Source organism: Giraffa tippelskirchi, chromosome 13 (genome assembly GCF_054371585.1).
Source record: "Giraffa tippelskirchi isolate mGirTip1 chromosome 13, T2T-mGirTip1v1.2.pri, whole genome shotgun sequence".
NCBI lineage: Eukaryota > Metazoa > Chordata > Mammalia > Artiodactyla > Giraffidae > Giraffa > Giraffa tippelskirchi.
In genome coordinates, this window is record NC_137287.1 from 4,723,047 (window position 1) to 4,746,921 (window position 23,875).

The following is a 23,875-nucleotide window of genomic DNA, read 5'->3' on the forward strand; positions in this document are numbered from 1 at the left end:
CCCCCGCCCCTCCAGCTTAAGAAAGGGCGCGCGGGCCCTGCCAGGTCAGAGCGCAGAGCCGGACGGAGCGCGGCTCTCGTGGGCTTCTGCACTCACGCTACCCTCCAGCCGCGAGCCCGGCCGCAGCCCGCCGCGCAGGCGCCTCCAGCCGCGCGCCCCGACGGCACCGGCTCGCCAGCCCGCCCGCGGACGCTGGAGTGAGCGCGGCGGCAGCGGCGGGATGCTGGCGTTGCTGGCCGCCGGCGTGGCGCTCGCCGTGGCCACCGCAGCCCAGGACGGCCTGGCGCCCGGCAACCGTTTCGTGTGCACGGCATTGCCCCCGGAGGCGGCGCGCGCTGGCTGCCCGCTGCCCGCGATGCCCATGCAGGGCGGCGCGCTGAGCCCCGAGGAGGAGCTACGGGCCGCGGTGCTGCAGCTGCGTGAGACCGTCGTGCAGCAGAAGGAGACGCTGGGCTCGCAGCGCGAGGCCATCCGCGAGCTCACGGCCAAGCTGGCGCGCTGCGAGGGGCTGACGGGGGGCAAGGCGCCGGGGCGGGCGGCCTCGGGCAAGGACACCATGGGCGACCTGCCGCGGGACCCCGGCCACGTTGTGGAGCAGCTCAGCCGCTCTCTGCAGACCCTCAAAGATCGCCTGGAGAGCCTGGAGGTAGTAGGGCGCGGGGTCGCTGGGAGGACGCCCCCGAGGCTCGGGGCAGAAGAGGGGCGCGTGGTCCTGCCCTCTGGGCTGCGCGGGACACCGCCGCCCGGGCGCGCTCGGACGCCAGAAGACCTGGGTTTGGGGTCAGGGGCGCTCTCGGTCCGGCTCCAAAACTTCACTTGCGTGGCTCGCATTCCTCCTTCCCACCCCTTTGCTGGAAGAAAAGGGTTAAATTCCCGCCCACCCCATCCAGCCGTGCCAGGCCTGCCAGCTGTGGGGCAGTTCACTCCCCGAAGTCCAGCCTGGCGAATGAGGACGGCCCCCTCTTTCGCTTTACAAATCTCCCAGTCTCCCCGAGCCAGACGCGCTCCTGGATCTTGTCTCAGGGGACAGGGGGCTTCCACGGAAGGTCAGCAGCCCCGGGCGTCCGGTGTTACCTTTTATAAATCAAATTGGGCTGGACCAGAGCAGGCGGAGGCCCGGGTGGGGAGTGGGCTCAGCGGAAGGCGAGCGTGGGCTGGTCACGGTTCACACCAGGCGCACCTCGAAGCTGGTTAACTTCAAAGACACCGTCCCCCAATTGCGCTCGCGGGTCCTAGGGTGCCCGTCCCGATTGCTCTGGGGGAAGAGACCTTCTTCCCTTCTCGGAAGGCGTCTGCAGTTTGGAACTTTGAGAGAAATCTTCATTTAATTTCCATCTTCACTCTCCGCCCCGTTTAAGAAGTGTGGATGTTTCTGTTACACACGCTCACCAAAATACTTCTTAGCAAAACTAGATTTCAATTACAGGTGGTAATTATTGCAAAATTATTTGAGAGTTTCCTCTGGCATGATGGCTAAATACAGTATCTCCAGCATCTGTATATCCCTCTATTCATTATGATTAATAAGAGCTAACGTTTCTGGAACACTAAATATGCGCCAGGCATATTATCTAATTTTAACCCGTGCAACAACCCCCCAGGCAGATCCTATAATCTATTTTACAATTTGGAACACTTAGAGGGAGGGGTAGACAGCTTGCCAAGGACTGGTGGCTAGACAGCAGCCGGCATCCTCCAGAGCCAGCAGAATGGTAGGGGAACAAAAGAAATAGGAAGTGAGGATTTAAAAGCAGCATTAAAAGTGAAGATTCCTGGAATTCAGACTAGCCCTGTTTTAGAGTTCTCATTTCCCAGCAACATCTCGGCAAGCATAGTCATGCACTTTTGTGCTCTACTGAAACTTGGAGGTTGGGGGTGGGGGCGGCCAAATGAAAGCTCGTCAGCTTTGAGGACCATTTGATTACCTCTTAAAAAAAAAAAATCCTAGCTGTATTTTGGTCCTTACTTGAGAATGATAGATGTTGGTTAAATTTTTGACTTTTTAGTGAGAGGAGGAACACAGCTTCCTGAGAGGGGAAATGAGATTCCTAAATTTCAAATATTGCAGCAGAGTAATTGCTGTCTGACTTTGAAATCCTTTCCGTACCAAAAAAAAAAAAAAAAATCAGCGAAATGCTCCCGTTCCCGCCATTGGCACGATTTAATATTCCCATTGGGAAGCTTCTCCCTGTGTGGTGGGGGCCACTAGAGCTCCATTTCAGTTTCTTTTTAAACTGGCCCTAATACTTCTCCCACCTGTGCCTCCCCGCCACCCTCTTCCCTCCACCACCGAAAGCACCAGCTCCGAGCGAACGTGTCCAACGCGGTGCTGCCCGGCGACTTTCGGGAGGTGCTCCAGCGGCGGCTGGGGGAGCTGGAGAGACAGCTGCTGCACAAGGTGGCCGAGCTGGAGGACGAGAAGTCCCTGCTCCACAACGAGACCTCAGCTCACCGCCAGAAGACGGAGAGCGCCCTGAACGCGCTACTGCAGAGGGTGACGGAGCTGGAACGAGGTGAGCGCTGGCTGGTGTCTCTGCCGCCCCCTGGCGGCTGTCCATCAGGCGCCTCTCCACCCCCACAACCCCCGCCCCCAGCCCATCGTCTTGGTACTTGGCTGCCCCGTGTGAGGGGGGTAAGCGGGGCTCAGAGCAAGGGAGGGCAGGCCCGGAAGGGCCCGCGGCACTGCCATCTTGCCCCCTGACAGACGCGGCCACTTGGGCCCCTGAGGGAGTGGTCGCTGCTAGACCCCGCCTGCTGACTCTTGGCGGGGGGAGTCTGCTCCTGAGTTTGCTCCGTTCTGAGACTGCTCTCCCGACCTTACCTCTGATCCTCCAATGCTGGGGGCAGAAAACCACCTGACTCCTTACCATCCCAGCCGCAGCCCGCCTCTCCCTTCTGCCTCTCACCTCTCAGGCCAGGTGTTGCTGTTTCAACCTGAGTCATCTCGTGGTGCACAAAGAGTTTGCCCTGTCGACACTGGTCAGAGACTCAGTGGAGATGGAGGGAGCGCTGCTAGTGGCTGGGAGGGTCCTGGTTTTCATCACCTGTGCTGAGACCGGGTTGTCAGCAGTGATTGTGGCCCTGCCTGGTGGTTCCTGGCTTTTGAGCCAACAGTCGGGGTGACTGACAACAGCCGTCTCTGGAATTAACCCCGCCCCCAGCCCCACTGGCAGTGTCCATGAGAAACCAAGACACTCAGGATCAGCTCGGCCAGTCTGATTCCTGACCTCCTGCCACGCGGGCATTTCAGTCCCTTCTTAACTAGGGACTGCAGCGGACTCTGAGTCTCTTCTCTGCTCAGATTCTGGTGGGTGAGTTTCTCCCACAGGAAACAGGAAGGGGAGGGATCAAGAGCCCTAGATCATTCAGACTGTGCTGGGTGTGAAGTTTTAGGTTTGCTGGTTGTGGGTATAGGATTATAACCTTTCAAATGCACTAACCCGACAAGGGCAGTTTCTGATGACTCAGTTGTATGAATTGGCAGGTGAATGTCCAGTGGCAGAATGTCCATGTACTCTTCCAGCCACGTCAGTTCAGCTGGGCCAGATGGAGTCATCCAAGGGGAAAGTGTTTGTTTCATTTGATTTAGTCGCTTTTTCAGCAGCATCCCAAAAGTCACAGGGTTCCTTCATCCCTTTCCTGTTCTCTTCTTCCAGAAAAGCCTATCCTTCCCTCCTTACCATTATTATTGCACTTGGATTCTTGAGTTAAAAAAAAAGTCCTCTCTGCCTCACTTCTGTTGCTGGGTGACCTCAGGAAGCTCCTTAGGTCTCAAGGGGCTTCCCCAAAGGCAGAGCAGCTGCAGCTTAGGTCTCTGTCACAGGGCAGGAGGAGAGGAAGGCACCGTTGGGGCCAGGGATGGGTGGCTCACCTTCCCTTGCCCAGCTTCGCCCTCGTGGGACCTGGGACCTGCAGGCCGAGGGAGTGGGCACACTGCAGTCACTCAGTATCTTGATGGGAGGGGATGGCTGCAGAGTAAGGGGACGGCTTTGCCAGAGACCTTGGTGGTGGTGTACCTCGCTTGGCATGGTGGCTGAGTTGCTACGAGGAAGTGGGTTAACAGAAGCAGGTTAGTTGAAATCTGCTGAGTTCGAGTGTGGAGACAGGACTCTTTGTTATACCCATTTCACAGATGAGAAAGAGTGCGCTGAGGTTCTCAGCCAGACCTGTCATCTGTTTGGGGAGAGGGGGTCGAGGTGGCGCCCAGGCCACCAGCTAATGGACGGCAACAAGCGCATAACCCTGCCCCTCCCCATCTTGTTCTGTGACTCCAGGGCAGTTCTGAGTTTCACATGGCTTCCTCCAAACTCCTTCATCATGGCTTTGGCCACCCAGGAGCTGCCTCTTTGTGACTCTCCCTCCCGTCCTTGGTGTGTCTGTTCACAGCCAGAAAGCCGCAGTTGGCCCTCTCCTCAGCCAGTCTGATTCCTGCACCCACGCTCTTGGGTGCTTCAGAAAGCCCGCAGAGCTCACCTGGCACAGAGGGGAGGTCCATGTCCAAACTAGAGCCGGACTCCACAAGGCCAGAGCCACTCTGCAGAGCCTGGCACTGAGCAGTGGCTCAGGGTCCGCTGCCTCTCCACCCCTGGACGAGAGCTCTGGAATCCTGTGTGCTCCACCCAGCCCCAGGGTGAGTCTTTGAGGAAGGTGATCATTTGTCTTCTGAGCAGTTCTCTGTGTCTGTCATGTATGTGACAGGTGTGAGCAGAGACGTAAGCTGCCAGCCCCCAAATGTACCATGAGTAGAAAGCACACTGTATTCCTTAGAAGTATCCTGCTGAGCCCAGGGGAGACGGACCTCAACCACACACGGAGTGGGGCCCTTGGGGTGCTCTGGCCTTCGAGGCATCATCTGCTGCCTGTTAAGTGCCTGTTCTGTGCCAGATGCTGGGCTCTGAGCTCCACGTTCTGTGTCTTCTGTAATCCCTGTGACAACCCAGTGAGATGGGATTTGGTTAGATGAGGGGCTGAGTCAGAGCGGAGTGATGCCCGCATTCACGTGGCCGGCAGACTGCAGAGCTGAGGTGGCGGTTAGCGGCGACCCCCGAGGACCAGAGTCACAGAGGCTGCAGCCTGAAGCAGCACGTAGGCCTCAGCTCTGCTGGGTGGGAGGCTCCTCCTAGCCCAGTGCTGAGCTTCCAACCCTGCGTGTGGATGTTCCTGCCACCCAGGTTCCAAGGGTGCTCGTTTTCTTTTCTGGGAAACCTGCTCATCTGTGGGGGCCTCTGGACTCTGGGCGCCCCAGCCAGGCAGAGCCCAGCTCAGAGCTGAAGTAAACACTGGAACGCTTGTCTCTTAGCCCCAGGCTGCTCCCCATCCTTGGCTTGTCGGCCACCTGCAGTCTCTGATTTATCGGTCAGGCCTTTTAATTCCTTAATTGGTTTTAACTAAGTTTCCTCTGAACCTCCAAGCTGTTTTATATGAATAGAGGGCGCCGGCTTTCAGGGTATGGCCACCCCTCGGCTCTCCCAGCCCTGATGGAACCAATCTGTTATCACTGGGCTAACGATATTACCGACCCCGAGCCTGATCAAATTAGCAAGCCTGCCCACCTGCAAGGAGAGAAGCCATTTCTCTCTATTAGATAATGTGCAAATCTTGTGTTTTCATGAGATATGATTAAGTATTTGCAGTTGCATGTCTTGGGAAGCGCATCTTCCATTCCTTGCTCTGTCATTTGCGGGCTGTGTGACCTGGGGTAAGTTGGTGCCCTTCTCTGAGCCTTGGTGCCTCCACTGAGCAATTTGCAAAATCAGGGAGTTGGGACTTTCTGGGTCTCTCAGCTTTGCTTCAGCCTTACGTGGGGCCCATCTCAGCGTAACCTCTGGCCTGGCCCTGCCCTCAGCTTCCCCAGGCAACAAGGTCTTCCCATGCCTCACCCAGTGCTCCACAGCTTTGGAAGGTCAGGAGGGATCAGGCAAGACTGCATAGTCAACAGATAGAAATAAATACTATGTGTGAGGCTTAGACTCTGATGTTTCTACATTGCCTGTTCCAGAGAGGTCAGAAGGGTGACAGTGGGCCCTGCAGCCTTCCTTGGTGGAAGGTCCTTGAGTGGGGTGTGAACTGTGACATCAAAGAGCTTCTCTCACGTGTCTGTGTTCCTCACTGTGGCAGAAAATGAGTCTGGGGTGGGACATCCCTTGCAGTCCAGTGGTTAAGACTCTGCTTTCCAATGGAGGCGGTGCAGGTTCAATCCCTGGTTGGGGGAGCTAAAATCCCACATGACTCGTGGCCAAAAAACCAAAACATAAAACACAGAAACAGTATTGTAACAAACTCAATAAAGGCTTTAAAAATGGCCCACATCAAAAATCTTTTTTAAAAAAATGAGTCTGGGGGCTCGTGGTGGAGAATGGTTCATCCATTCTGGCTCCTGTTCTATAGAGCGGGGTGAGGAAGGAGCAGATTTCATCCACTAGTGACACAGGCAGTGTGGTTCCAGGCTGAGAGAGGCTGCCTGTCTTTGATGGAAATGAGGATCCTCTGGCCCCTCGTCAGTGCTTAATAAATACTTGTTGAAGGAGTGACGGGCATTTAGATTCCTTCCCCAGCAGCATCTGGTCCCTAACAAGAGAGAAGCTTTTGTTGTGATAATTCATGGAGTCTGCAGTCCCCTGCAAACGCTGGGATCTGTGATGAGCAGACAGGGGCTTGTCCTCTGTGTGTTTAGTTATGATGTTGTTAATTTCGAGCTTCAACCAAAACTGTATTGAAAATGACTTAGACCTGTTTAAGAGTTTTGATTGTTTGCCAAAGATTTCGGAAGTGCCATGTGCTTGGGGACAGCCCCAGGTAGTCCCCAAGGGATCAAGGCTCAGGGCGGGTGGGCTCACCTCGATGGGTCAGGAGTCTCTGCCTCCTGCTGGTTCCTGACTGCAGGAAACCAGTCAGTAAACTTGGTTTTCTCTCGAGAAGGGAAGGGCAGATCCTGAACAAAGCAATTCACTCAGGGATTTAGTCCAAAAGCCACTTCTGAGTTCAGCTGTAGTGTCAAGTCACAGGTGCTTGACTCCTTCACCTCGGGTGGTGGCAATTCTTCCGGGGGAGAAGTGACAGGAACTCTTTGGTGGACGAGTGTCTATGGAGCGCTGGGGTCCCGCCTCCAAGCCCAAGTCCATCAGGCCCACGCCCAGCCCTGCTGAAGGGGCTGAGATTTCCAGGAAACAGCAGAGGCAACAGGACTTGGCTGAGGAAGGGCTTTCTGGCTTAATTTAACCAGAAGGTTAAATCCAGCGTGCCTCTTCCCCCTTCCTCGAGCTTCCAAGAGCAAGGATATGCCAGTTTCCCACTTCAGCACCTTGGACAGTGGCCGGTCTGTAGCCGGTGCACAGTGCTTGGGGGACTGGCTTGCAGGGAGGGGGACCAGGTCAGCTGCTGCTCTGGGCTGTGCTGGTTGTGGGGAAAGAGAAGGGGGGCACTCACATGCTATCAACCCCTCCTCCTCCCCCCCCCCAGGCAACAGTGCTTTCAAGTCGCCGGATGCGTTCAAAGTGTCCCTGCCCCTCCGCACGAACTACCTATATGGCAAGATCAAGAAAACGCTGCCTGAGCTGTACGCCTTCACCATCTGCCTGTGGTTGCGGTCCAGTGCCTCGCCGGGCATTGGCACCCCATTCTCTTATGCTGTGCCTGGGCAGGCCAACGAGATCGTGCTGATTGAGTGGGGCAACAACCCCATCGAGCTGCTCATCAACGACAAGGTGAGCCCACTGGGTCGGCCGCCACCTTCCCCCCATCCCGGCAGCCACCAAAGTTGGGATCTTGCAGGAAGTCTGACATCTGACCTCAAGGCTGTCCTCTCCCCAAAGGGGACGGTTTGGCCCTGACTCAGTCCCACTCTGGGCAGGTGACCAGGCAGGGGACAGGGGGCCAAGCAGCTGTAGCTTGTGGGGATCCAAGCTGTGAGTCCCACCAAGAAGCTGCAGAGGGTCCAGGCACAGAAGCCACGAAGGATCAGAATGAACTGGGCCTCCTTGGGGCAGCCTGAGGTTTCACGGGCCCTCAGGCCAGTCAGTCAGGGCGGTTCCCCAGAAATAGGGGAGGGTGTGTATGTGTGTACAATTGTGTGATATTTCTCATGAGCATGTCTTTCAGCAGGGAGGTGGGGCAGGGCTTGAAATATATTTACATACAGTAAAATTTATACTTTTTAGTTCAACCAGTTTTGACAAATGCATAGCTGTGTAACCACCACAATTAAAATATAAAACAGTTTCCTCTTTCCCCAAATTTCCTTCTTCCCCTTTTTTAAATTGGAAGATAATTGCTTTACAATGTTGTGTTGATTTTCATTCCCGTTTATAGCCACCTTCTGCTCGTACCGCAGCCAGTGGCAACCACCCATCTGTCCCCTGTCCCTACAGTCCTGCCTTTTCCAGAGTAAATGTCCCTTTTTGATAGACTGGCTTATTTCAACACTCAGGAACATGGTCTCCTTAAGAGATCAGCTCTGGGTGTCTGTGGGACCCTCCTGCAGCCTCACTTAAACGTCAAGCGGGCTGTACATCACCCAAAATGCAGCCTCACACCCTCCTTCCTGGGGCTGAGTGGTAGACGGCTGCACAGCCCCAGAGGGCTCACCGGGCCCTTGGCCCCCACCCTGCCTGTCTCCTGAACTGCTCTGGCTGGAGTTTAAGTGGGAAATGCTACAGAATCCACCTGCATGGCTCCTTCCGGCAGTGACCACGTCCTTGAGCTGGGGATTAATTGTTCTAAGTAACGCGCTTGGATGAAGCAGAGCCGAGAGCCTTGTTTTCCTCTCGGTTTCCATGTCGTGTAAACAGCCAATTCCTGGGAGGGAGCTCGGGGTTGCTAGGACACCAACAGTAACAACATGATGCTTGACAGCAGAGCTGGTCTGTAGAGGACTTACAGGACCGCGGGGAGACGGTGTGGGGTGGGATGGCTGTTGGGACCCTACCAGCAGAGTGTAGATGCCTGGTCTGTTTCCCAAAGTTGCCCAGTAGAGCTCTGACTTCCCTTTGGGTTCTCCAGCCAGGGGCATTCAGGACCCACATGGGGGCAGGGAGCTGTCCGTCACATCTGCTTGGTCTGCACAATATCCCAGACCCTCAGCCAAGCCAGGATCCAGGCATGTCCAGTCGAGAGCAGGGCCACCCTGGGGTCAGGGGCTTGTACCCAGGCTGCCCCTTTCCCCTTAAGAGTCTGTGACATATATGGTGTCTTCTAGTTCAAGGGTCCCCGTGAGCTGGCAGGGTCGGGCGTGTTACCCACAGAGCAGAGACAGGGGGAGATCAGAAGGGACCCCCCTCCCCGATGAGAGCAGCAGTGGGCTCAGGGCCTCCAGTCCCCCCAGGTCCGACTCCTGGGAACCCCGAGGGGCCCTCACCTGCATGTTGCCGCCCGCAGGTCGCCCAGCTGCCCCTGTTTGTCAGTGACGGCAAGTGGCACCACATCTGTGTCACCTGGACGACGCGGGACGGCATGTGGGAGGCCTTCCAGGATGGGGAGAAGCTGGGCACCGGGGAGAACCTGGCCCCGTGGCACCCCATCAAGCCGGGCGGTGTGCTCATCCTCGGGCAGGAGCAGGTGAGTGCGGTGAGTGCCGGACCTGGCCTTGGTCACCGCGGCACGACAGCCAGGCTGGACACCTGGGGTCCCCACAAGCCTAGCTCGGGCTGTCCTGTGGCCTGAGAGGGTGAGGGTGGGGATGGGAACACATCCTGCCCTTCCTAGCAGGGACCAGGTTGGTGTGGTGGGTTCTGGCGGATTCTAGAGTGGAGTCTGTCCAACACAGGTGGGCAGGAGTGTCCCTGGAGCCCCAGGGACCCCAGGCCATCTCCGGGCCTTTGGCCTCTGCCTGCCGCTGTATTGACTTGGGATGCCGGGCCCTGGCTGGTACTGGCATCTTCCAGGGACTCCCGGCTCAGGGTCATGACCTTGATCCCCAGCATGGCCCCCTAGGGAATCACATCTGTGGTCGAGGTAGGGCGGGGCCTCAGAGGCTGCCCTCGGAAAGCTTGCCCCTGGGGCAGAGGCCGTCTGCTTTCCGGCAGAGAAGAGTTCACGTCTCAGCTGGTGTTTGGGGTTTGCTGGTGGAAATCAAGGGAATAGACCCCGGTCCTCTGGGGGCTTTGAGTTGGGGCTCTTGGCTCTCTCCGCAGCCCCCCCCCCCAAATTCCCTGTTACTTCTCCCCTGGGAGGGGCTGGGAGTCGAGCGACCCAGGTCCAGTTCCAGCTCAGGGGCCTTGGGCAAGGATCTCTCTCATTAGTCTTCCCTCTGTAAAGTGGGGTGGTTTGAGCCACACCCTCTCCCGGGCCTCACAAGCCCTAGAGCTTTGAAAGCAGCAGAACTCAGTGGTCACGGGGTGCCATCTGAGTCAGGGAAGTCCACCCCTGCCCCACATCCCTCCCAAGCTGGCGCTCCTCCGCCAGGCCAGTCACATGCTTGGGAGAGGGGACAGACAAGTCTGCCCTGAGCCTGCCCCAATACACTCTGTCCCCCTTCCCCAGGACACGGTCGGCGGCAGGTTCGACGCCACGCAGGCATTTGTTGGGGAGCTCAGCCAGTTCAACATCTGGGACCGCGTTCTCCGTGCGCAAGAGATCATCAACATCGCCAACTGCTCCACGAACATGCCAGGCAACATCATCCCCTGGGTGGATAACAACGTGGATGTGTTCGGAGGGGCTTCCAAGTGGCCGGTGGAGACCTGCGAGGAGCGTCTCCTTGACTTGTAGCCACCCGCCCCTCTGTCCAGGAGGCAGGGGCCAGGCCGTTCCCCTCACGCCCCCAGTGGAACTGCGTGCGAACCTCCTGCCACAGTGGGCGGGGGGCCCCCGAAGCCCCCTCCCAGAGCACCTCCAAGCCTGAGGCTCTGTGGCGGCATCTGTCACCAGCTTATCTGTTCCAAACCACAGTTTTGTTGGTCTGGGGTGGGGAGGAAGCCCTGAGCCACAGGTGGACGGATTCTTGACTCCTGCTGTGGAGGGGCTCCTGCTAAAAACCCCTGTAAATGCTAGCGCACCCCAGCCCTGCCCGCTCTCACGGATCCTTGGTGTCTCGTGTGTGCCGTCTGTCCGTCTCCTTCGAAGGCTGTGCATCGTCCTGCCGGAGTGGCCGTGTCCCTTGTGTGTCGCGTACACCCTTGCTGTCAGCTGAGCACGCAGTGAAGCTCCTTCCTTCTCCCCCAACCCCTCCCCCCCAAAAAAGGGCCTTTCTCTTGGTGTTCTTTACGCTGTGAATCTTTCTGTCCCAGGAACTCCTGAGCTTGCGGAGAAAGGCAGGCTGCCCGGACACTGCCCTGTTTTCTCCAAGGTGGAAGGTGCGTCCGAGGCTCCAGGGAGGGGGCTGTGAACGGGAACCTGGACACAGAAGGGCCTGGGGCCACTGTTACCCCTGCCACCTCCCGTCAGCTCACCCTCTGACCCGCGCTTTGGCGGAATCCTGGCTGGCTTCGAAAGGTGTCTTTTTCTCACTGGGGCCAAAAGTTCAGTTGCAGCTTTTACAATCATGCCATGTGGTTTGGGGAACTGATTTTTTTTTTAACCCCCCCCAAAACAGAAAAGAGCAGCCATTAACCCACTCTCGTTTTTTTGATGTCTCGCCCCACTGTGAGGCACGTGCTCATTTTTATTCACATGGATTCCTGTGAGCATCCGACTGTCTCCACTATTTCCCCCAGGACAACTTCTTCAGGAAACGGATGTCGTTGGGCTGGTGACTGCTCAGTGACTCCAGGCTGCTTAATTTATTGGACAGAGTTCGTCATTTATTTTAAAAGATAGATGTGGTTCAGTGGAGAAATTTATACAGCTAAATATTATATATTTTATTTTTCATACATGTTCAAAGTGCAAATCTGTGGAAGTTCCATTTGTAGGACCAAGCTGACATGCCCATCCTAACACTGTATGCTACAAGAACTCTTCTGATGATGGAATTTTGATTAAAATGCACTGGAAGACAGCCTCGGTGTCTGCTTTCTCCATGTCTGGGGCTGAGGGCAGGGAGGGATGGGGCTTCGCGACCCCTGACAGAAGGACGGCTTCTCTGGTCAGCCTGGGCTGGGCCCCAGTGGGCAGCCCCAGGGGAGCGGAGAACACTTGGGGGAGGCTATGGCGCTGGACTGCCCTCACCTTCTCAACCCCAGCCAGGTTCAGTCTGGGGGTGCAATCAGGCTCCACCCAGTCTCTCTGTCCCCAGCCTGTCCGTGTCCTCTCAACTGGGAATCCGGCTTCACTTGATGACCGTGTCCTAGATGGGACACCTGTTCAGGACCTACTCTGTGTATTGTTCTTGTTGTTTAGTTGCTAAATCGTGTCCGACTCTTTGCGACCCCATGGACTGTAGCCCTCCGGGCTCCTCTGTCCACGGGATTTCCCAGGCAAGAATAGCCGAGAGGGTTCCATTTCCTTCTCCAGGGGATCTTCCTGACCCGGGGATCGAACACACATCTCCAACACTGGCAGACAGGTTCTTTACCACTGAGCCACAGAGGAGGCCTGCTGTGTGTATGCTCTGCCGTAAAATCTCATTTAATCCTGTTCACAACTCCCTGAAAGAGTTCATCCCAATTGACAGGTGAATATGTGGAACCATTTAAAAGTGACTTTGGGAACACACAACTGACCCAGGGCGGAGCTGGGACCCAAGCCAGCCTGTGGCTCTGAAGGTCCCTCCACCCCCACCACTGAGGGGACCTAGTGCCAACATGCCCTGCCAGTGCCCCTCTCGGTGTCCACCTGGCCCTGGCAGGTGTGTCCATCTTTTTCCTCATCTCCCCCAAGGTTAGGAATGCCCCCCTCACCAGCACTTTCTATTTTGCACCTTTATTCCATTTCAGTAGCTGCAGAGTGTAACTCAGTTTGTCCCTTCCCCAAATGGAAGTATCTGAATGTCTGTTTTAAGGGAACAGAGTTCAGTCTTAGAACCAAACGACACCGTGTGCTGGGTGTACTCGATACTGAGGCCTCAATGGAAGCTGTGACTTCTAAAACCAAGCTCATCCCTGGGTCACTGAGGTCCCTGGAGTCCACTTTCAACGTTGTGTATTATGACTTGGCAGGAACTCAATCATTCGTGTTGGGCGGAACATGAAATTGGGCCAGATTCCCTGCTTGGGGGGCCTGTGGAATCCAAGGTGCTGAGATCAGGTGGAGAGTGGTTTATGTGGAAGCTCCTTCATGATGAAATCAGCAGCTACTCAGATCTCCCCCTGAACAGTGCTGAGGAGTTTTCTTATTTCTTACCCATGCCAGGCACTGGGCTCACCTTACCTGATTCCCTGACATTGCCTCTTCCAGGAGTGAACCTTTGCATCAGGGCTTTGAACCCCTACTGAGTCAGGTTATTCCCTTCCTGCAGTTGGAGAAGCTCTGAACCCAGAACATGGGAACAAAGTACTCCTTCCAGAACACTTAGCTCTGCCACAACCAAGAATCCCACATACTGCAACAAAGATCAAAGATCCTGTGCCACAGCTGAGACTTGACAAAGCCAAAAAAAAAAAAAAGGCTGTAGGTGGTCAGTGCTGGGGGCTGGGCATTTTCCATGGGGGACCTCTTCCTTAATGATTCCTTGCTCCACATTCAGCTACGAATGAACCAACCCAGTCATTGACCTCAACCTCGATGGCTCAGAGAACCACCAGTTGACTGCCTGGGGTTGGTGTTGCGCAGTTACATGGAAGCAATTTGATCGTTACCGGGGATTTCAATATAATAAGGCAGCCTGTCAAGGCCAGGACTGCGCGCGTTTGGTTATGTGACTTTGGCCTTGACAGGCTGCTAGCTTCCCATTGTTTTCTCCGGGAAGCACTAGGCAAATTTACCGGATGGTTTTACTTCTCTCTACAAAGCAGTAGTCCTGGTCTCTGTAGTTGTCAGTGCAAATATTCATGAGCACATTTTAAAACCCTGTTCAAGCAGAAATAAAACACAGAAGACTAAAGCTTGTGGGTAGATTGACATTTTCCTGTCACTCATCATATACCAGAGACCATGTCCTGCGGGAATAATGCACCCCAAACCCTGGCTTTCTGTGCTTAAGGGAGTGGCATGGGTCATGAAGGGTCTGTATCTTGGCTCAAGACTCAAGACTGGCAAGAAATACTGCATTTACTTTCTTTGAAGGCTATTTATCATAAGATACCATATATATAACAGACATGTAATGCATAGGCACAGTTTAAAAAGTAATCATAAATTGCATACCAACAACCAATAACTCTATTTAAGAAAATGTTTGTTCCGGGAACTTCCCTGGTGGTCCGGTGCCTAAGACTCCGTGCTCCCAAGGCAGGGAGTCTGAGTTCCTGCCTGTCTCTTGTTGTTCAGTCGCTAAGTCGTATCTGACTCTTTGCAACCCCATGGACTGCAGCAGGCCAGGCGTCCCTGTCTAGGGACAGTGGAATGACTGAGCGGTGTCTGTCTGCCTCCAAAAGGGCAATGGATCTGACTAGGGGGAGGGGCTCTCCGAAGTCCTTCCTTTGGGCACAGGCACTATGAGCCCTTGGAGTCCCTACTGGCCGGAAGGCCTGGGGTTGGAGTTGGGGGGTAGGGGGGAAAGGGGGGTGGGCCCTGGGGCCGGCCACGCCCCTAGAGATTGGCCACGCCCCTGGAGGTGCGGTCACGCCCCCTGGAGACACGGGCTCGCCGGGGACCAGGGCCACACTGTTGCTGCAGACACAGCTGCATTTTCCCCAGGGCAGCAGCACTGGTTCCCAAGCCACCCAGAAGCCAGGGCCTCTGGCAAAGTGGAAGAATCCAGGTATGGCGTGGCCATAGTTTGCAACCAAAAATGTCATATCTTCCTGGACCCAGGGCAGGTCTGTGTGGCGTGGGTGTGGCGGGGTGAGCTCAGGTAACACCCCCACCTCCACCCGCCCTCACCCCCGACCTCGTGGACAGAGTCCCAGGTGCTTGTGGTCCCTCAGAGAGGAGCTTCAGAGCTCAGGGACCTCTCTTCATAGCCCCACCTCCCGTTCTATTTTAGGAGTTTCCAGTGCAAGAATAACAAATGGAAATATGGAATAAATGGAAAATGGAATAAATAAATATATTCTTGCTTCCAGCCGAGAGAGGAGGCAGAGTGGAGAGGGCTCCAAGGAAACTTTCAGAGCAGTGTCTCCTGAGAACATTCAGACTCGCTCGCATCTCTGGCAAGTCGGGGGCCCTGTTTACCTGTGGGGAGACTGAGGCCCCAAATTTCTAAAACAGCTAAGATTCAATTCCAGGCCTTTAGTACATTCTGTGTGCTTGGTCTGTACACCGTGTTCTCTTAATAATATGATGTAGCCTTTTTGTTGTTTGTTTGCTGTTTTGTTGCTAAGTCATGCCTGGCTCTTTGCCACCCCATGGACTGTAGCACACCAGGCTCCTCTGCCTGTGGGATTCTCTAGGCAAGAATACTGGAGTGGGAGCCATTTCCTTCTCCAGGGCATCTTCCCAACCCAGGGATCGAACCCGCGTCTCCTTCTTGGCAGGTGAATTCTTTACCACTGAGCCACCAGGGAGGCCAATCTTTTTTTTTTCCACTAGAATGTAATTTAAAATATTGGCTTATTTACAAATCAAGGTGTGTACATGAAGCGGCTGACCTGGAAACCCCAGGTGAGGGGGCTGGCCTGTGGGGAGAGCTCTGATTCCTTCCTCAGGCTTCTGCAGGGAACGCCGAACCCCTTCTCAGCAGCTCAGAGTCTGCTTCTCTGGCTTCTCTCTGCTGAGACACTGTCCAGGCCCTGACCCAGATTCCAGTTAAGCTCTAAGCATGTCCACGAGGAAGCACCCGACAGACATTATTCACAACCTCTCAGCTGGTAACAGCTGGTCAGGGAGGGCCTCCTGGCCTGAGGTGACAGTAGGCCTGGGTGGCTGGGTTCTGGGTCCAGCTGCTCTTGCTGTGTGTCCTTGAGCAAGCCACTGCTCCTCTCTGGGCCACCTGGATGGTAGCCTGGAGCTCCTGACATCTCTTCAATCTGGAATCCGATTGAGGGGTGGTCTTTACAGCAGTTCCTCATGATGATGCTCCAGGGTGGCTGGACTTTAGTTAAGCTACTGGACTTTCCCTAAAAAGGCAGACAAGTCTGTTATTCCCATTTCACAGATGGAAAAACTGAGGCTTGAGAAAAACAAGGAACTTATTAGTGCAGAGGCCTACCTGGAATCTGGCCCTGGACATGCTGTCCTGAAGGCATGTTTCATGCAGAAACCCAGGGGATGGGCCAGAGACGGGGCATGTGCTCCCCTCGGTAGAGGAGTTGTTACTGAAAGCATCTGAGTGCCCCCTGGGGACAGCCCCCAGGCTATCTGTAGGCACCCAGGACAAAGCCCTGTTCCCTGTTTCCCTCCCTACCTGGCTCTTTCTCTCTCTCATCAGCAAATATTTGCTATTGCTCCTGAGCGGCTGCCATGGTTACAGGCATCCCGGGAGCTGAGGGTCCTAGATGGACTTTAAACTCTTTAAAATTCAAGACCTAGAGTAAACAGCTTCTCAAAACCTCAGTCTTGCAGATGACAGTCCCCATCATGCCAGACTTTGAGCCCTTTGCTGGCTGAGGTGTGGGAGAGGTGAAGGAGGGACCCCATAGCCTTGAGTAGGGGAAAGAGAGCCTGAGGTCACACAGGCCCCACTTCCAGCCCAGGGTTGACCCCTGCTCTGAAAAGTGCCTCCCCTAGGCAGCTTCCAGTGACCCCAGGGGACTGAGTTCTAATGAGACTCCCTCCACCTCAGCTATGGATCCTGAGTGAGTCATGGTTCTTTGAGCCTTAGTTTGCTCATCCATAAAATAAGGGTGATTATAAAATAAGCACCCCCAGGACTGTTCTTTTGAAGTATAGTGGATAAACATTGTTGTGCCAATCTCTGCTGTACAGCAAAGTGACCCAGTTATACATGCATGTACATTCCGTAGATTCCTTTCTTTATATTCTTTTCCTTTTTGGTTGATCACAGGGTATTGAATATAGTTTACTGTGCTGTACAGTAGGACCTTGTTGTTTATCCATTTTAAATGTAATAGTTTTCAGGGACTTCCCAGGAGATCCAGTGACTAAGACTCTGAGCTCCTAGTGCAAAGGGCCCAGGTTCGAGCCCTGGTCAGGAAATTAGATCCCACATGCCACAACTTAAAAAACAAAAGAAGAAATCCTGACTGCTGCTGTTGCAGATCAATAATTCTGAGTGCTGCATCTAAGACCCAATGCAGCCAAATAAATAAATATTTTAAAAATAATAAATAAATAAATGTAATAATTTCCATCTACCAACCCCAAACTCCCAGTCCATCCCTCTCCTTCCTCCCTCCCCTTTGGCAGTCACAAGTCTGTTCTCTGTATCTATGAGGCTGTTTCTGTTTGTTGTTGTTGTTCAGTCACTAAGTCGTGTCCGACTATTTACGACCCCGTGGATTGTAGCACACCAGGCATTCCCTGACCTTCACTATCTCCCAGAGTTTGCTCAAACTCCTGTCCATTGAGTCGGTGATGCCATCTAACCATCTCATCCTCTGTCGTCCCCTTCTGCTCTTGCCTTCAATCTTTCCCAGCATCAGGGTCTTTTCCAATGAGTCGGCTCTTTGCATCAGGTGGCCAAAGTATTGAAGCTTCAGCCTCAGCATCAGTCCCTCCAATGAATATTCAGGGTTGTTGAGCTATATTTTAGATTCCACGTGTAAGTGATATCATATGGTATTTGTCTTTCTCTGTCTGACTTACTTTAGTTAGTATGATAATCTCTAGTTGCATCCATGTTGCTGCAAATGATAGTATTTCCCCGGGGCTTATTTTGAGGAGTAAAGCCCTCAGCTGAGAACATACTCGCTGAGTGGGAACATGTGGCTGTAAGTGGATAGAAATCCAGAGGTCTGGTTACAATGGACGCAAATGCCCAAGGTTACTCCTCTATACAACTTCTCTGAGAGACTGGGGGCCAGTGATTTGACATGTTGGAGCAGCCGTTTCCTGCCTGTATAATCAGACAGCCATCACTACACAGCGTAGACTTGCTCTGAGGATTGTAAGAGCTGAGATGAATGTGTTAGTCATCCCTTGCCACATAACAAATTCCTCCCAAACTGAGCAGCTGAAGACAGCAAACCTTTATTATCGCACAGTCTCCATGGGTCAGGAATCTGGGAGTGGCTTAGCTACGTGGTTCTTGTTCAGCATCCTTCATGACGTCACAACTGGGATGTCGGCCCGGCTGCAGTCTCTGAAGGCCCCACTGGGCTGGAAGACCTCCTTTCCAAGAGGTCACCCTCACATGGCTGTGGGCAGGAGGCCTCAGTCTGTCACCAAGTGGGTTGCTCCAGACAGGGCAGCTGACTTCCCACAACGGCTATTCCAAGCACCTGGAATCTTCTGTAACCTAATCTCAGAAACGGCATGCTGGCACATCTGCTGTCTTCTACGGGTCCCGCAGACCAACCTTGGCGCCACACATGGGAGGAGTCTGCTCAAGGCCTCGCACACAGGAGGTGGCATTCATGGGGGCCACCTTCAAGGTTGGCTGCCACCCAAGGGAAGACTGGTACTGGTACAAAGTGAATGCTTAGTATGTGGGGGCGGTCCAGTCGTTATGCAGGGGGCAAACCCAGACCCTGGAACGTCTCAGGCTGGAGAAGATAAATGACTTAGGCTGGAGACTTAGGCAGGAAGAAAAGACCAGACCCACAACTGGGGCTCCAGGCCCAACAGAGGCACAATTCCCTGGGCCAGGCCAAGAGACCTGGCCACCAGATCAAGGGCCGGAGTGAAGACGCAGGAGCTGCCCCCCAGCAAGGAACGACTAGCAGGAGTCAGAGAGCAGGTAGAATCAGGCAGCCTGGGTCAGTTATGGCCGAGAAGCCGGGGGGGAATCACTCCGCCTCGTCTTCTCCCAAAGTGGCCAAAGCCCAGAGGGCACTCTGGGAGCAGGAAGGCAGGCTGGACCCTCTTGTCCTTGGAGACGCTCTCTGAAGTTGCCCGTCACCCTGCAGACAGTCCTGGTCGCTGTGTGTGCTCTGTCCACGCTCACGTGCAGCCCGATGAGCCGGCCCTGCTTGCTTTCTGACCGTTGCTTTCTGGTGCGAGTCTGCGCCAAGCCTCAGGCAGCAGCCCCCTTGCCCACAGTTTCCTGAGTGCCTCATTACTTGCCTGTGTTCCTGCCGCATCATTCACCCTCCTTAGGGCCCAGGAATGAATCCAATAATTATCGAAGTGCCGGGGAGATGCCAGGAGCCTGGAATGAGATTCTCTCCATGCACCAATGCCCTCCCATAGCCTGAGACTCCACTCAAATGACATGGCCCCAGAGAGGCTCTCCTGGACCGTGTCTCAAATGCACCATGCTTTCTAACTTCGACTTTGTTTTGCCTTCTCCAGAGCAGACTACTCTGCACTATTCCCTCATGTCAGTCAGTTCAGTCACTCAGTCGTGTCTGATTTTTTGCGACCCCACAGATTGCAGCACACTAGGCTTCCCTGTCCATCACCAACTCCCAGAGATTGCTCAAATTCATGTCCATCAAGTCAGTGATGCCATCCAACCATCTCATCCTCTGTCCTTCCCTTCTCCTCCTGCCTTCAGTCTTTCCCAGCATCAGGGTCTTTTCAAATGAGTCAGCTCTTCCCATCAGGTGGCCAAGGTATTGGAGTTTCAGCTTCAGTATGAGTCCTTCCAATGAATAATTAGGGTTGATTTCCTTTAGGATTGACTGGTTTGATCTCCTTGCAGTCCAAGGGACTCTCAAGAGTCTTCTCCAACACCACAGTTCAAAAGCATCAATTCTTCAGCACTCAGCTTTCTTTATGGTCCAATTCACATCCATACATGACTAGTGGAAAAACCATAGCTTTGACTAGATGGACGTTTGTTGGCAAAGTAATGTCTCTGCTTTTTAATATGCTGTCTAAGTTGGTCATAGCTTTTCGTTCAAAAAGCAAGCGTCTTCTAATTTCATGGCTGCAATCACCATCTGCAGTGATTATGGAGCCCAAGAAAGTCAAGTCTGTCACTGTTTCCATTGTTTCCCCATCTATTTGCCATGAAGTGATATAGTGATATATCGATTGCTTGTTTTTGATTGATTGATTGATGCCTTGATCATTATTGTCTCCTCTGGGACTGGAGACTCCTGGAGAAGCAGGAAGCAGGTCTGTATTGTCCATCCCGCCTCCCCAGAGCCCAGCCCCGTGCAGCACCTAGCAAGTTCTCATGTAAGTGTCTGCAGAGAGTGAATGAAGGAGGGAAGAGGTCACACCTTCTAGGTGGGAAGAACGCCTGCCAGGCCCGATGGAGTGGCTGTTACATTTTGAGACAGGGACAAGGACCAGCATGACCTCTGAGGGTACCTGGGATCAGTTTTTCCAGCTACAATTTCAGACCCAGACCATGTTGCCTTTAAGTCACAGGAGAAGCTGCCCCATTTCCATCTCCATTGGCGCTAGTGGTAAAGAACCTGCCTACCAATGCAGGAGACATAAGAGATGCAGGTTCAATCCCTGGGTCGGGAAGATCCCCTGGCGGAGGGAATGGCTACCCACTCCAGTATTGTTGCCTGGAGAATCCCATGGACAGAGAAGCCTGGCGGGCTACAAAAGGGGCTGCAAAGAATTGGACAGGAGTGAAGCGACTTAGCATGCAGACTCATAATCACCCCCAAATGAGTGGCGGGGGCAACAAATACTAAACCCCAATTAGCAGGGAAGCAAAGGGAAAAAGGAGACAAACACCAGCTTTGCTGGAATGTCAATCATGTTCCCTGCATCAACATGAACGTTTTAACAGCCTTTCTTTCAGCCCACTGAGTTTCCAGGCTTTTCTATTGGTTAAATATGGGCGATCGCCGGTAAAAGTGGGGGAAGCAGTGTAACTTAGCAAGAAGAATGAAGGCGCTACTGGTCTGCCATCTGGCTACTGTGGGTACAATTGCCAGCTGAGCAACTATTAAGCGCTTGCTGTGTGCTAAGCCCCAGAGAAGGTCCTGGTAAGGTCCCAAGATGTCAGGGCTGCTCAGGCTATGGCTCCAAGTGAACGTCCCCATCCCTCCAAACTCTAAACTCAGCGCATCCTCAGACCCTGCTGCTTTCCGCCTCCTCCAGGAAGTGTCCCTGAACACTGACTTCTCCCCTGCATCCGCACAGCGGTTCACAGTGTGCTGGATCCTCTGGCCCCCAGCATTCTTTAACCCCCTTCTCCACTGTGTCCGGCAGGGGAGGCCACACCTGCCCCCAGGGCTGGGCCCTGGCTGTCCTAAGCCAATTAGAGGAACCCCGCTGGGTGCTGGGCACGCTGGAGGCCGAAAGTGTGTCATCAGGCTTCTGTTGTCTCCGAGAAACTGGCCCTGTCCTGTGTGGGTGGGCCAGAGACTCTACCTGCAGGCGTTACCAGGGCCCCAGGAGTGGCTATGACCTGAGCGTGGACCTGCTTTCTTTGGGCCTTGCCCCAGACACAGCCAGGGGCTGCTTTCTTTTGGAGGGGGCCTTCCTGGGATCATGGATACATCCAGGAAGGAGGCTGGCTGAGCCCCTGACCTCCCTCTGCCCTGAGGTCACTTCCTTACTGAGGAGAGGCAGGAAAGGGCCTCAGGGACTGTGCCACACATTCCGCCCTGGACCCACTGGGCAATGGCATGAGGATGGGGTCTCAAGCCCCCTGGGAAGGACGCTGGGCTTGGGGCTCTAACAGCCTTGGCTGGCCTCCCTAGGTGCCCCCCACAGGTGGCTGACCCGTGCCGTTCCCAGCAGTGCTGACTGCCCCAGCGCCTCTCTTTGTGGGGAATCAGAGCTAGGGAATGTGGCCAGTGCTGTCCTAGGTCTTTGCTCAAAATTCGCCAACCCCCACCTTTAGCAGGAATTAGCATAACTCTTTAGGTTGCAGGGTCCAGACATAAGAAAGGAAGCAATAGAGAGAGACAAACAAAAAAATCCAGGTGGAACCAAACAGACCAAGATGGGGACGAATCTGACCTCCAACAGACCCTGAGTCTCACACTGATTTTACTACACGAGTGTATTGAACGACACAGACCAGACAGTGAAGACCAAACAAGGATAAAAGGAGGGGCACCCCACTCCATCGAAAAGCCCCGCTCCCTCCCCCACAGACTAACGTTTGTGCCTCCTTACTATGAGTCCCACTCCTCCTCCTTTTGTCTCTACTCTTTAAAATTAAGTCCCCATCGCCAAGTGGGCAAGAAGTTGATCTGTGAACAAAGTTCCCCTTCTCCACGCTTTGGTGACTGTATAAACCTTGTGCTGCATGGCTCTCAGTGTATTTGGAGATGAGGTCTTGAGGAGGGTCAGTGGGGTCACAAGTGTGGGGGCCCTAATCTGATAAGATTGCTCTCTTATAAGAAGAGGAACAGGGAGACTTCCCTGGTGGTCCAGTGGCTAAGATTCTGAGCTCCCAATGCAGGGGGCCCGGGTTCAATCCCTGGTCGGGGAACTGGATCCTACATGCCACAGCTAAAAGACCCACATGCCGCTACTAAACATCCCATGTGCTGTAACTGGGACCCAGTGCAGCCAAATAAATAAATAAAAGTAAATATTTCTTTTTTTAAAAAAAAAGAAAAGAAACAGGGGCGTCCCTGGTAGTTCCAGTGATTAAGACTTCATCTTACTGTGCGGTGGGTCCAATTTCCATCCTTGGTAGGGGAGCAAAGATCCCACCTGCCTCTCGGCCAAAAAAGACAAAACATAAAAAATCAAAAGCAATATTGTAACAAATTCAATAAAGACTTTAAAAATGGTCCACATTAAAAAAAAAAGTCTTTAAAAAAGAGGAACAGTATAGTCAATAACTTCTAATAACCTATAATGGAAAAGAATCTGAAAAAGAATATGTATACCTGAATCACTTTGCTGTTCTCCTGAAACATTGTAAATCAACTATACTTCAATAAAATTTTTTTTTAAAAAAAAAGGAAAGAGAAGAACAGACACCAGTGCTCCCTCCCTTTGCCATATGAAGACACGGTGAGAAGGGAGCCGTCTGCAAGCCAAGAGAAGCTTCAGGACGAAACCTGTGTGGCCAGCACTTTGATCTTGGACTTCCAGCCTCCAGAACTGGGAGAAGTCAGTTTCTGTTGTTTAAGGGCCCCAGTCTTTGGTGTTCTGTTCTGACAGCCTGGGCAGAATAAGACAATAATGATGACTTTAGCCAACACTGGAGCACCTACTATGTTCCAGGCACTATTTCAGAAAATTAAAAGAAATCCCTGGACTTCCCTGGCCATCCAGTGGCGAAGACCCCATGCTTCCAATGCAGGGGGGCGCAGGTTTGATCCTTGGTTGGGGAACTAAGATCCCACAAGCCATGCGGTGGAGTAAAAAAAAAAAAACAAACCAAGAAATTCCTGCTATGATGGAGTTCATATTCTAGTAAATGTATTGCATGATGATATGTATGCAATATCCATCTATCTATCCATCTATCTATCTGTCTATCATAGATGTAGTAAAATTGTCAGCTGGTAATTGTACTAGTCAGGGTTCTCTAGAGAAACAACCAACAGGATATAAATAAATGGAACAGCAGGTGCCGAGACCCTGCAGCGAGAACACGGAGTAGGAAGAACCCGCGTGGCAGAAGGAGGGAGGTGGTGAGACGAGAGTGGGGGAGGTCTCCAAGGCCGAAGCTTCTGGGGCACCCCAGTGAGGGCTCTGGATTCTATTCAGCGTCGTGGAAGCCGCTGGAGGGTGGAGACCCCAGTGTCATCTGACAGGTGTTCATGGGACCGTCCTCGTTGCCGTGAGGACAGGGAGTCCGCAAAGAGGACGAGGAGCCTGTCCTACCGATTCAGGAGGGAAGTGACGGTGGCTGAGCCCAGGGAGGCGGCAGTGGGGGTGGCGAGAAGGGCTTGGGTTCTGGATCGATTCTGAAAGTAGAACTGACAGGGTTTCCTGGCAGATCGGCTGTGGGTGCGAG

The 23,875-nt window shown here is 53.7% G+C and overlaps 1 protein-coding gene across 1 annotated transcript; it reads left to right on the top strand.

Moving 5' to 3' along the window:
• Positions 1-30: 30 nt before the first annotated feature.
• NPTX2 (neuronal pentraxin 2) lies at positions 31-11,932 on the top strand. The gene is made up of 5 exons (XM_081552962.1): positions 31-646; positions 2,297-2,513; positions 7,459-7,703; positions 9,373-9,552; positions 10,477-11,932. The coding sequence occupies exons 1-5, from the start codon at positions 221-223 to the stop codon at positions 10,702-10,704; spliced, it is 1,296 nt and encodes a 431-aa protein (XP_081409088.1). The 5' UTR covers positions 31-220; the 3' UTR covers positions 10,705-11,932.
• The last annotated feature ends 11,943 nt before the right edge of the window (positions 11,933-23,875 follow it).